This window comes from Psittacula echo (assembly GCF_963264785.1).
Source record: "Psittacula echo genome assembly, chromosome: 7".
Taxonomy (NCBI): Eukaryota; Metazoa; Chordata; class Aves; order Psittaciformes; family Psittacidae; genus Psittacula; species Psittacula echo.
Window position 1 is genome coordinate 28,361,045 of NC_137740.1, and position 10,860 is coordinate 28,371,904.

At 50.9% G+C, this 10,860-nt stretch overlaps 1 protein-coding gene across 2 annotated transcripts in view; it reads right to left on the minus strand.

Moving 5' to 3' along the window:
- Positions 1-10,860, minus strand: part of RUBCN (rubicon autophagy regulator) — a gene marked incomplete at its 5' end in the record, with an annotated part of 31,516 nt that overhangs the window by 14,726 nt on the left and 5,930 nt on the right. For both annotated transcript variants that reach the window (XM_080622367.1, XM_080622368.1), the window contains 7 exons: positions 164-712; positions 940-1,096; positions 1,308-1,448; positions 2,022-2,128; positions 2,303-2,462; positions 3,147-3,227; positions 5,152-5,305. In XM_080622367.1, coding sequence (XP_080478493.1) covers positions 164-712; positions 940-1,096; positions 1,308-1,448; positions 2,022-2,128; positions 2,303-2,462; positions 3,147-3,227; positions 5,152-5,305 — 1,349 coding nt within the window. The remainder of the gene's footprint in view (positions 1-163; positions 713-939; positions 1,097-1,307; positions 1,449-2,021; positions 2,129-2,302; positions 2,463-3,146; positions 3,228-5,151; positions 5,306-10,860) is intronic.

A 10,860-nucleotide genomic window follows, 5' to 3' on the forward strand; every position in this document is an offset into this window, starting at 1 on the left:
AGTGCAGTGCAGGAAAGTAAGGGCAAAGACCAATTTACCAACCACTTGCACACTGTTCCCCTCACCAACCAGATCCATGGTGTCAAAGGGGTGGCCAGCATGAGCCTCCCAGTAAAAGGGACTCCCATACCCCAAAGCAGTCCCAGAAAAGCTCCCCCATTACCGTGCAACTTCCCCGAAGCCACATTGGTGTCAGAGTGTGAGCGCACGTGGCTCTTCTTGAGGATGCCCTGTGTAGCTGACGACTGTCCTTCTGAGAAGCTGGACCGGCGCAACAGGCTCAAGCCCCTGCTTCCACCTCCGCTTGCCCCCTGCTCCCCCAGGGATGAGACCGAGTCCAGCTTCTGGGAGCTGCTGGAGGAGAAGAGTTTGGAGCTACTGCTCTTGGTGCTGTTGGTGCTAGCACTGCTGCATGCTCGGCCCTGGCGCCCCGAGTTTCCAATGGCCAGGTACTCTGGCCCATCATTAACATCGCTCTGAGGATCATCCTGACTCCCCATCCAAGTGTCCTCACTCTGGCTGGTGGTGCTGGAGCTCATCTCACTGGCTGGAGAGAAGGGGTCTTTGGGTGAGGGTACATTGAAGTGGGTGACAGAGCTGGGCTGCTCCAGAGGGGACCTGCCCTCACTGAAGGAGGAAGACCGGGTGGATGGGCAGCATTCCTGGGGCTGGCTGGCACTGGAGCTGATGGAGTTGCTCACTGATTTCCTGTCTGGACAGAATCAGGAGCAGGATGTCACATACCCTGGCACAAGCAGACCACCCTATGGCTTCACGCCAGCATATCCACACACCATGAGCCCATTCTCACCAGGGATCTCCCTCTCATTGCAGGCAGACATCTTCTTGCACCCATCCACCACAATGAATCCAAGAGCAGAAATAAAAAGTAAAGTCTTTTCTGGGTCTATCCTGAGCTTCCCAGCCCACCCTCGTTACCTGAGAGGCCAGAGGAGGCTGGAGAGTAGAGGCTGGAGGCAGACCCAAAGCAGCGCTGCTGCATGCAGCCTGCAACCGGGATGTATGGGGATGCGGGAAGGGCAGTCAGGCTCTGACTCTTGGTCACTGGAGGTGGACCATCACTCTTCCTGGTAAGCTGAAGAGAGGTGGCATCATTAATAAATTAGCATTTACAGGGCATTTACACATCAAAGCAGTAAGGGAAAGGAATCAACTTGCTAGTGGTCATCAGCCAGCAAGGATGTGGAAGCCCTGAGGGCAGGAGGATGGGGAGGGAAAAACAGAAGTGTAGAAGGGAAGCGGCTCTTTGTTTGCAGTTACATGGCAGGCTCCCTTTGGGAAATTACCAGGCTCTCAGCGAAATGATCCAGGCAGCCCAGCGCCCCAGACAGGCGGCTCTCATGTTCTTCAGAGTTGTGGTCACACATCTCTCTTGTACCAGCAGAAGGACCTGATGCGCACAGGGATGGCAGTGACGTGCCGGCCAGCTGAAAGAACACAGCTCCCATTTAATGGAGCCTCATTAAGTGCTCTCCTGTGGGGAGCTCTGTGCAAAGAAAGCAGCTGTTGTTCCCATTGTCTGGGGAGGAGTAAGATGGTGTGGGGCTGCACAGGGGGTGACTGGCATCACCAGCAGGAATGGGCACCCAGGTGTCCTGGACTGCTGCTTGTGCCTCGGACGGTGGCTGTCCCTCACAACCAGGCAGCTCTGTCACTGGCCCTGAAGCCTGGGACTATTGGAGAGGGCTTCAGAAGTGCCTCTTAGAAGGAACCAGTCCTCAGGTCCTAATACTCAAATCCTCGATGCCAGCCAGAACCAAGGTGCCCCACTACACAGGCTCCACAAAGTCACCTCCACCACCCCAACCCCTGCCAGGCTCACACAGGCAGTGCAGGGATAAGATCACTGCTCTCCTCCCCTTTTGGAGCAACTTCGGCTATTTCCAAGTCCAGCCCCTTGTCCAAGGGCTACATGTGTCCCAAATAAGACCTCGCACAAGCAGCCACAGCCAGCCAGCATCTGGGGAAAACCGGATGTAAAAGACAGGACCTCAACTCACCATGGAGGTGTCGATCTGAGCTAGAAGCCTGGGGTTGTTCTGCTCGACAGCCTCCAGGCACTGCAGCATGGCCGTGACATGTGCGTCACTGAGCAGGAAGGCAGTGTCTGAGGAGAGAAAACTGCTGCTTGGAGAGGTCCCTCTCATCTGTGTGGTTTGATAGTGTCAGTTCCTCACATTCAAACCAGCTTTTCTGCCATCCCACTCACTCCAATGTGGCTTGGAAATACCACAAGCTAGATATTTTCCTAATAAGAAGGAAAAGGCCCATTTCTCTTTACCTGCATAGAATTTCCTGATGTACTGCCGGTTCCCCAGGAGCGGTCTCAGCTGTGCTGACAGGCAGTGGCACTGCAGGCTGTGCTGCAGCCACAGCTGTGCGATGGCCTGCTCCCCCGGGCCCTCAGGGCCAGGCTGGCTGCTCTCCTGCAGGCTGATGAACTGGAAAGGGACACCAGGCACAGGTTAAGATAAGCACTGGAGCAGCACTGGTCACTGTCAGCGGGAAGGAGGACACATCCCAGCAGCTCCTCTGCCACCAGGGCGGCAAAGCACCAGGCAGGAGCAACGCTTCAAAGGTCAGCCAGCGACCAAAGTCCTCTGACAGCCACCAGCAATATAAATTTCTCTTGCATGTTTTCCCACACATGTGCCTCGTCCCTGACCTAAAGGGACCCCACACTCCCAAATCCAACCTGACCCCAGTGGTGATGGTTATGCTCTTGCTGACACATTAACTGTGGAAGGTTATGGCAATGCCTGAGCTGCTGCAGCTTGAAGAGCTAGACTGTAAGAGATCTGCACAGACACACGAATCACCCCTGCGTACACACAAGTGCCGCTTGTGCTGGTTCCCTTGGCGATGCCTACTGTACCCGGCCAAACCGAGCTGGAGATTGGCTCGGGAGAAATAAGCAGCCAATTGTCTCAGTCCAAGCCATGTCGAGTTCCTGGGACGTGGCTTGTACACAAACACAAGGCTGCCTCAGCCTCCACAAACCATGGGACTGCTTTACTCCCAGCAGGCCAGCAGCTAAGGCGCTGCTATCCCAGCAGTGAGGGTTGCAGCACAGCTACCCAATCCCACCCCTGCTGGGCACACAAAGCCACCCCACCAGAACCCACCTTCTCCAGGTGATGAGCAGAGCCAGGACTCAGCCAGCGAATGTCCTTCACAAACTGCCAGTAATCCTGTCTGCAGCACACCTGCGCAGGACAGGCACAGTTAGATACCACCAGCCAAGTCCCACTTAAATGACAACATCTCCCATTAGCCCCTTGCCACAGAGGACAGCCCCTAAACCTGGCAAGATGAGTCAGAAAATAGGCAAACACATCCCAGCAAAACCAGCAACCATTGCTGTTTTCAGATGCAAACCTCCACTGAGGACACCAGCACAGCTGAGCATCCCAGGTAGGAAATTTGCACTTCTATCAACTCTCTGCTTCTGCTTGCCTCAGCTTTATTCAAACGATGGATTATTTTGTTCTTAGTTATTCTCACCATCAAAGAGGAACTGCAGCAGAGTTGCTGTTTCCCTCACCACCCCATAGGGTGTAAACACACCCCCAAAATATCTCTGTTCACCAAAAGACTGAATTTTTTTTCTTCCATCTTCATTTCCTCTTTCACAAGCAGCAGAGGAATGGGCTCTGTTTTGTGGTTTATTTGGCTGGGGGGAGAGATGTTGGTTTGGTTTTTTAAGACTAGAGAACTAATATGGCAATTTTAGTCCTCTAGATTGAATAGGGTGTTGTTTGTTTTTTTTTTTTAACAGGTAGGTAAAATTCACTTAAAAGTTTAAAAACTCTTGCATTCTCTCAGCACGTACATATGGGTTTTTCCAAAAAAGCTGATGAAATAATAAGCAAAATGAATTGTTTTGCTGGAGCAACTATGAGCAAACTGCTGTTAGGAAGCTGTATTTATGTGCCTCCCTTTGCAGCTTATATAGCTTGACTGGTGCTGCAGGTGTCCAGACAGGGGAGACATTTCTAAGAGAAAGAGCTGCCTTTGCTTACCTGAAAAGGATTGAAGAAGACACCACCATCCTGCTTTGCAGGTCTGGCATGAACTGTTACCAATAGTCAGACAAGTACAAATAATTTAAGTCTCACTTCCTGAAGCCTATTAATAGCACATCTATCAGAAGGGAGCACTGCACGCCTCAGACGTGAAAAGTAGCCTCTCTCTCTGTGGATCTCTCAAAGAAGCTCCTATTCCCTGGGGACTAACGGGATCAGAGAGGCACTGTAAAGAATGCTGACTGCAAACTTAATGAATCCAGGGAGGAAAGCACTCTGCTGGGATGACATGCCAGTCTGGCTCTTCCCGGAGGCTTATTAGCTTGGGTGCAGCACTGCAGAGGTGTGGTTTTCCTGCTCCTGGCCCATGCAAGCTGCCTGGGGCTCCTCTGCATCCCTCTCTCGCCTGCATTGCTCTCTGGGCTCCAGAGCCACGATGAGAAGCCTGCCCCCGGGCATGCCCTGCAGACTTGCTTCAACCCTCCATTGTAAATTAATTGTGCTGGTAATTTTAAGCTGAAAGGGAGATCTTCAGGCCTCTGCACACAAGTGGGAAAGAGAAGTTCTTCCAAGCAGCCATGAAAGGGGGAACGGCTGGGTGAGTAACTGCAAGGCACAAGAGCCTGGAAAGAGATCCCATTCACATGAAGAGAGGATTTGGCTGCCAGTTAGTTCCTGCTACTAACACAGCTAACCAGAAACAGTAAAGATGCAAGGTTTCTCTTGCCAGACTTCGCTGCAGAGTTGTCCAAGTGCAGACAATATGGGGCCAACTCATCACAAATGCAACTTTATCACTTGGCTGCAGCAGGAGGAAAGGAGAGAGGGGCTGACCTCAGTGCAGGGGGCACAGGTACTTAGAAAAACTATGTCAAAGGTGGATGAGATAGAAAGAACACGCACTCAGGTCCCTCTGACAACCACAGCACTTGCCAGGCAAGCTCAGTTCCAGCTTCAAGCATTTCCCACACTGCTACAAGCATTGTATCCACTCCATGCTAGGAGCACTGAAGTGAGCTGCAGCAGTCAGGACAGCCCCACTTGCTCATGACAGGCATCAAAGCTTCTACAGACAGACAGCAGTGCTGGCAGGACAGAACCCTACCTTGTCATGGATGAGCCCATGATAGAGGATGCTATGCATATCTCTGCAGAGCCGTTCCAAGCCACCATACTTGGACCAGACATTTGGGTTGCTGGTGGACACCAAACCTTCCACTGTGGTCTTCAGGTTGCCTAGTAGCTTCCAGTGCTCCTTCCTGCAGAGGAACACAGCAAGTTGCATCAGATATACAGCAAGAGGAGCTTCACAACAGGACCATGGTACTGGTATCTCCAAGGAGACTCTGGTTAGGCTGAAACCTTTGGTGGTCCAGAAGCTAGCAAATGTGAGCTAACACTCTACAACTCCTTGTGGTCTCCCATGCATGCTTTGTGGACAAGAGGCCATATTGTTATGATTCTTGTGATGACTGGTAGTCACCACCAATGCGGTCTTAGAAGGCAACCAGAACAAAGACTCATGGTTCCTGCAGTATGCTGCTTGCCTGGTACGCACCAGCAAAGCTGAAGGATGTTTTTCCAGCCAGCCTCTTGCTTGTTTCATTCACAAGCTCTATCAGAAACTGTTCAGAGCAGCAGCCCATCAGGAGTACAGCATTTGTAAGGCAAAATCATGATGTCTACCCCATTCAACCTAGTTGATGCTATGATTCTATATAGCAGATCCTGGCCATGCTGCAGCCACATTTACAGAGAGCAGCACTCCCTGATCAATATGTACTGCACCAAGCACTCCAGCACCATCATGATGCAGAGGTGCTCCACTCCAAGGCTGGTAACTCTTCACCTGATCTCCATCTGAACAGCTGCCCTCTGGCTCCTGAGCTCCCATAGGTACAAGCTGACTTTCTCGCAAAAGCATTCATCATGTTCTGGACAGAGATTAACAAACTGCAAACTACAGCTGTACTCAAGAGCTTGCACAGCATTTCTCATTGGTACAACCCACCTCAGCTACCCTCCATACAGTAAGAAATCACCATGATTGGCCATAAAGGAGGAGTGACAGTGCAGAGAGGTAATATCATTTGCCTATGCAAAAGCTACTTTGGGGAAGGAAGCTTTGGACAACTGAGGTCCCTGCTCAAGCTCCGTGACTGGGTTGCCAGAGGAACAGCAGCTGTAAGAAACATATATTCAGATAGAAGCCACTCTTTCAGAAGCAACAGGAATGTTGCAATGTCTATATGGGGGTGTAAATACCAAAAAAACTGCCTCTGCAGGGTTCGTAACAAAAGCACCCAAGGTGATAGCTTACAATGAAAGTCCAACCTTTCATCTTGCAAGAAACAAGCCAGTCTTTCAGCTGTTAATCCCTCCCACAGCCAAAACCAAACTCAACTTCCAAAGCAAAAGGGGAAAAACATAAAATAAAAAATAACATTATTTAAAACTGCTCTCGTTGTAGATGAAAGTGTTGGCTGCACACTTCTGCAGCACAGAGAGCGATACAAAAAAGTAACATAATCCTGGTATTTAAAACCAACCTTTCCTTGCCAATATTATCTTTTTGAGACTTGTTCACTACTGCTAAACTGATTAAGTGAACAAGCAGATAATCAAATATTGGGTCTACTTCAGGCTATCCATTCACTCCCTTCACAAGGTCTCCCCAGTGAAACTTCATCACTTTCAGTGCCCACCTGAACTTAAACCACACAGAAGCCAACCCATCCCACCAGCAAAGCCTGTCACCCTGACAACACAGGACCTCCAAAGCTGAGCTGCAATGCATATGGAAGTATGTATATGTTTATGATGTACTTAGACTAACAAGCACTGACAGGGCTTTATCTCAGGAGATTTTATCTCCTTATCCTGAAGGAGATCCAACTTGGGGAGACACAGAAAACTGATCCAGCTCTTCTAAATTTATGGGCTGTTCCCATCCCTGCCCTGAGGGGTGCAGATGCTCTTTGACTGGGGACTGTGGGCACCAAGAGCAGCATCGTCAGTCCCCAGTCAAAGAGCACCTGCAGCCACTGAGCTCAAAACTTCACCAGCTCCTCTCCAGGATATTTCTAACACTCAAGAGTTAGGAAATGCAAGTGAAAGCTCAGCCACGCTGTTGGTCTTCCAAGTAAGTGAGTCAGAGGAACTCCCTCCCATGCTATTTCATGCAGGCAATGCACACAAGGATGTGGGGGTAGGGCATGCCGAGACGTGCCTTTCCAAATGAACTCTTCTCATTAAAGGAGTTGTGCATCTCCCCAGAGGTAGGAAACCAGGGTCCAACAGGCTGGAGTCACAGCTCCCTCCTAGCACAGGGAAACTAAGGTTAAGCGACCCTCAAACAAAATAACCTCAAAATATTAAAACATTTAACTCAGAGGCACATAGGAAATGAGCAGCACAATGAAAGCAACTTTGCAGAGGTGATGCAGAAGCTACCAAAAGTGAATCAAACCCCTGTAAGACAGTATGGATCCCATGGGACTTGCTGGTGCAAAGCAGTTCACAAGTTGGATGCACGAGATCCTACGGATGCTGAAAACCCATCTGTTTCTGGGCCGGAACACTGTGCATGCTAAAAATCATACAGTGACATAAGGTTGAAGAAATGAAGACCCGTATAGCTGGCTGCAGGTGGCAGGGAAACCACATTTCAGCTCTGACTGGACTCGTGGGTTAACCCCAAATTAGCGGCAGGGTTTGCTGCCTTACCATTGACAGAGCCTGAGTTTGGGCTGCCAGGAGGGATGGAGGAAGCCTGAGCCCAGCTGCCCACGAGTTCCCCATTTCAGCAGGTGTTCAGAGCAATATTAAGAAATCTGCTTGGTCTTCCCTGAATAAAGAGAATTCCCCTTCGGTAGTGCTAAAGAAAGGTAAGGCCAATTCGTAATCACATCATGAAAACTTTCAGAAGGGCAAGGTGAGTGGGGTTTTGTGTTTCAGAGAGGTCACAGTACACGAGCAGAGCTTCCCCTACATATGTTTCTCCTCTCCTGCTCTACCAGAGCCTGGCTCCCCCAGCTAAAATGGCTGACCGTGCTTGCAGGGGCCATTGCTGAGACCTCAGCTGCATCCCTCTCTTTTCTTAAAGATGACAACCTCTGATCCAGCCTCTAATTTTAACCACCAGCTCTGTAAACTTGGCACTGGGTCTCCTTGCTTTACCTCCACAAACTTCACCTTCAGGTACAGCAACATCAACCTGCCATCAAGAACTGTGTTCAGCATAACTGAACCTTTTGCACTGGAGTGACAGAAGACAGAATACAGCCTTGGAGCAAGAAATGACTTAATGCCTCTGCTGATGACAACAAGAGAGAAACGTTGCTTGCTCTCCCAAGGCTTTCTCAGCCCCTCCATGCCACCAAGAGAAGCTCCAAGGCAGCAAAGGTGACTCAGAGCAGAGGCAGGGAGCCATGCTGTTGACTGAGGTGAACTTCTTCATTTAAACCAAAACCAATCCCTGGTTACTTTCCAAAACAGAATCACACAACTAGCTAGTATTAAAAATATGAAAATAAAATAAGAAAGCAGTCAACATGTGCTGCGTGTGTCTGTGTCCTGCAGGAGGCACCTAACAGGCTGCTTGAACCCTGTCCTCTACCTAGAGAAGGCTTTCAATCCTTCTTAGCACACTAAAAAGGTCGGGCTGAGGATGGTGAGGTCACGGAGGGACTTCCACCAGATCTCCAAGGACATTCCCATGCTGACTGTCAGCTCCTCCTGCAGATCCCGCAGGCGCTGCGCAACCCACTGCTGCGCACAGCCTGCTCCCGTTCTCACCATTCCCGGGTCTCCCAGACAACCAGCAGCCCCTTCCCTGGGCTCTCCCACTGCTCCTCCAGCAGGCTCAGCGCTGCTGGGGAAGGGCATTAAAAGAAAGGCAGGTTTCGTGCAATTCATCTGCAGCTATGGGGAGTGGCTGACAAGGCAGAGGAAGCCAGGAGAGCCCTGCCAGCCCGGCAGACCAGCCCTGCAGCGCCCGAGTGGGAACAGCCGAGCAGGCTGGCAGGGAAACAAAACAGAGTGGTTTGCAACGGTGCTAAAAGCATTCATCAGTATAAAACAGGGGGCACAACCACAAAAGGCTCCCCCAGCAAATGCAGCCCAGAGCTGCTGCTCGCTGGAGCACTCTTGCTCTGCACTGGCAAACGATGGGGGAAGAAAACAGGGATTAAAGGTGGGGTTTAGCCTTCTCTCAGCACAGCATACCGGCAGTTTCACCTGCTTGTCCTGGTGAAACCTCCCACAGGCAGATGACCACAAAACTGTAAACCCAGGATACTTTCCATCAAGCTTTGATCTGCATGGGACCTGCCTGTAACTTGCACACAGGAAGCCAGAGGCAGCAACAGGCAGAGCAGACCCCCACCGCAGCCCACCTCCCTGGGACCAGCCACTCACCTTCCTCCAATGCTCCCAGCAAGGCTCCCTTTAAGGACCTTCTCCTCAGGCCCTGCTGATCCTGGGAGCTGAAGGCAGCAGCTCTCTGCCAACCTGCCCAGCTGACAATGGCCCCCCTGCTCCCCCCCAGCACTGCTGTGTCCTCCACACCACCTGCCCGAGGCACCGAAAGCCCTGCTCTCTGCCCAGCTAACCTTCCTGCTGTACCTTGATGGACATCGCTGTTACAGTCCCTGCTCCCTGATGCACGTCAGATCTGCTGCATAGCAGGAGAGACAGCAAAACCCAGTGCAAAGTCCTTGCTCTTCTCTCCTGCGCTGGCAGAAGGATGGACGTCAGCAAAATAATATCTGCTTCTGCATTTCCTGTGATACATAGGAAGATGGATCCAGTGAGCTCTACCCTACTGCTGTCAGTCACAGCCACAATCTATAGTGAAATGGCAACTCACAGGGAATTAAACTGCTGAACCATTTGCACAAAGGACAATGAGGCTGTGCACGGCCCATGCCAGGATCCTCTCCAGCGCATCAGTGATAGCCAGGAGCACAAGTAGGCCCCCTCATGTGCCAGCACCAGAGCGGATGATGCCTGCTGTGTCCCTGGGGGAGTGCTGGGGGTGGCACCATCTCAGCCCTATTAACAACACAATGATAGTCTGGTAGTGCAGGACTTGCACTTGTAAAGGCAAGAAAATGCACAAAGACGATTCTGGAAAGAAAAAGAAGTGAATGCAGTCAACTCCTTTCACCTTTCTGAACCTGCTGGGTCTGAAGCGTTAGCTAAAGAGGGAGAATAGCTTGAACCATGCAAATCAAAAGGTTTGCCCCAAACCTGTGCTGTAGCTTTAAAAGCTACAGCAGCATTTTTCCAGCAGAAATAGAGAGGCTAGCTGAGCCCCTCAGATAAGGAATGCTTGTTTCTCATATCAAGTTTCAGTGGCTCTCTCCTCCCCAGCCAACACACCCTTTTCCATCCAACATCCACACCATGCCTGTGAGCACCGGGGCAAAACCGAAGCACAAAGCAAAGGCTGAAGACATGCAAAAACCTGAAGTAAACAGGACTTGTCATCAAAACACCTCCAGGGAACAACCTCTGCTGCTTTTATAGATGCCAACAAGAAAAACCATGCCTAAAGCATGAAAGAAGACCACACAGACAAGGATACCGCAGCACAGCCACTCCTGCAGCCAGCCATGTGCAGGTGCAGGGCCTCGCCTTCAGAAACAGAGAGAAGCCAGGGGATTTCTTTTCAGTACCCAGAAGGGGCAATGCAGCCGCCTGCCACGAGGGTAAGGAGACATGATCCAAAAGCAGCAAGCTGCAGAGCTGCCAGAACGGCAGCACAGCGTCAGGGCGGAATGGCGTCGCCCTTAAAACAAGGCATGGGAAG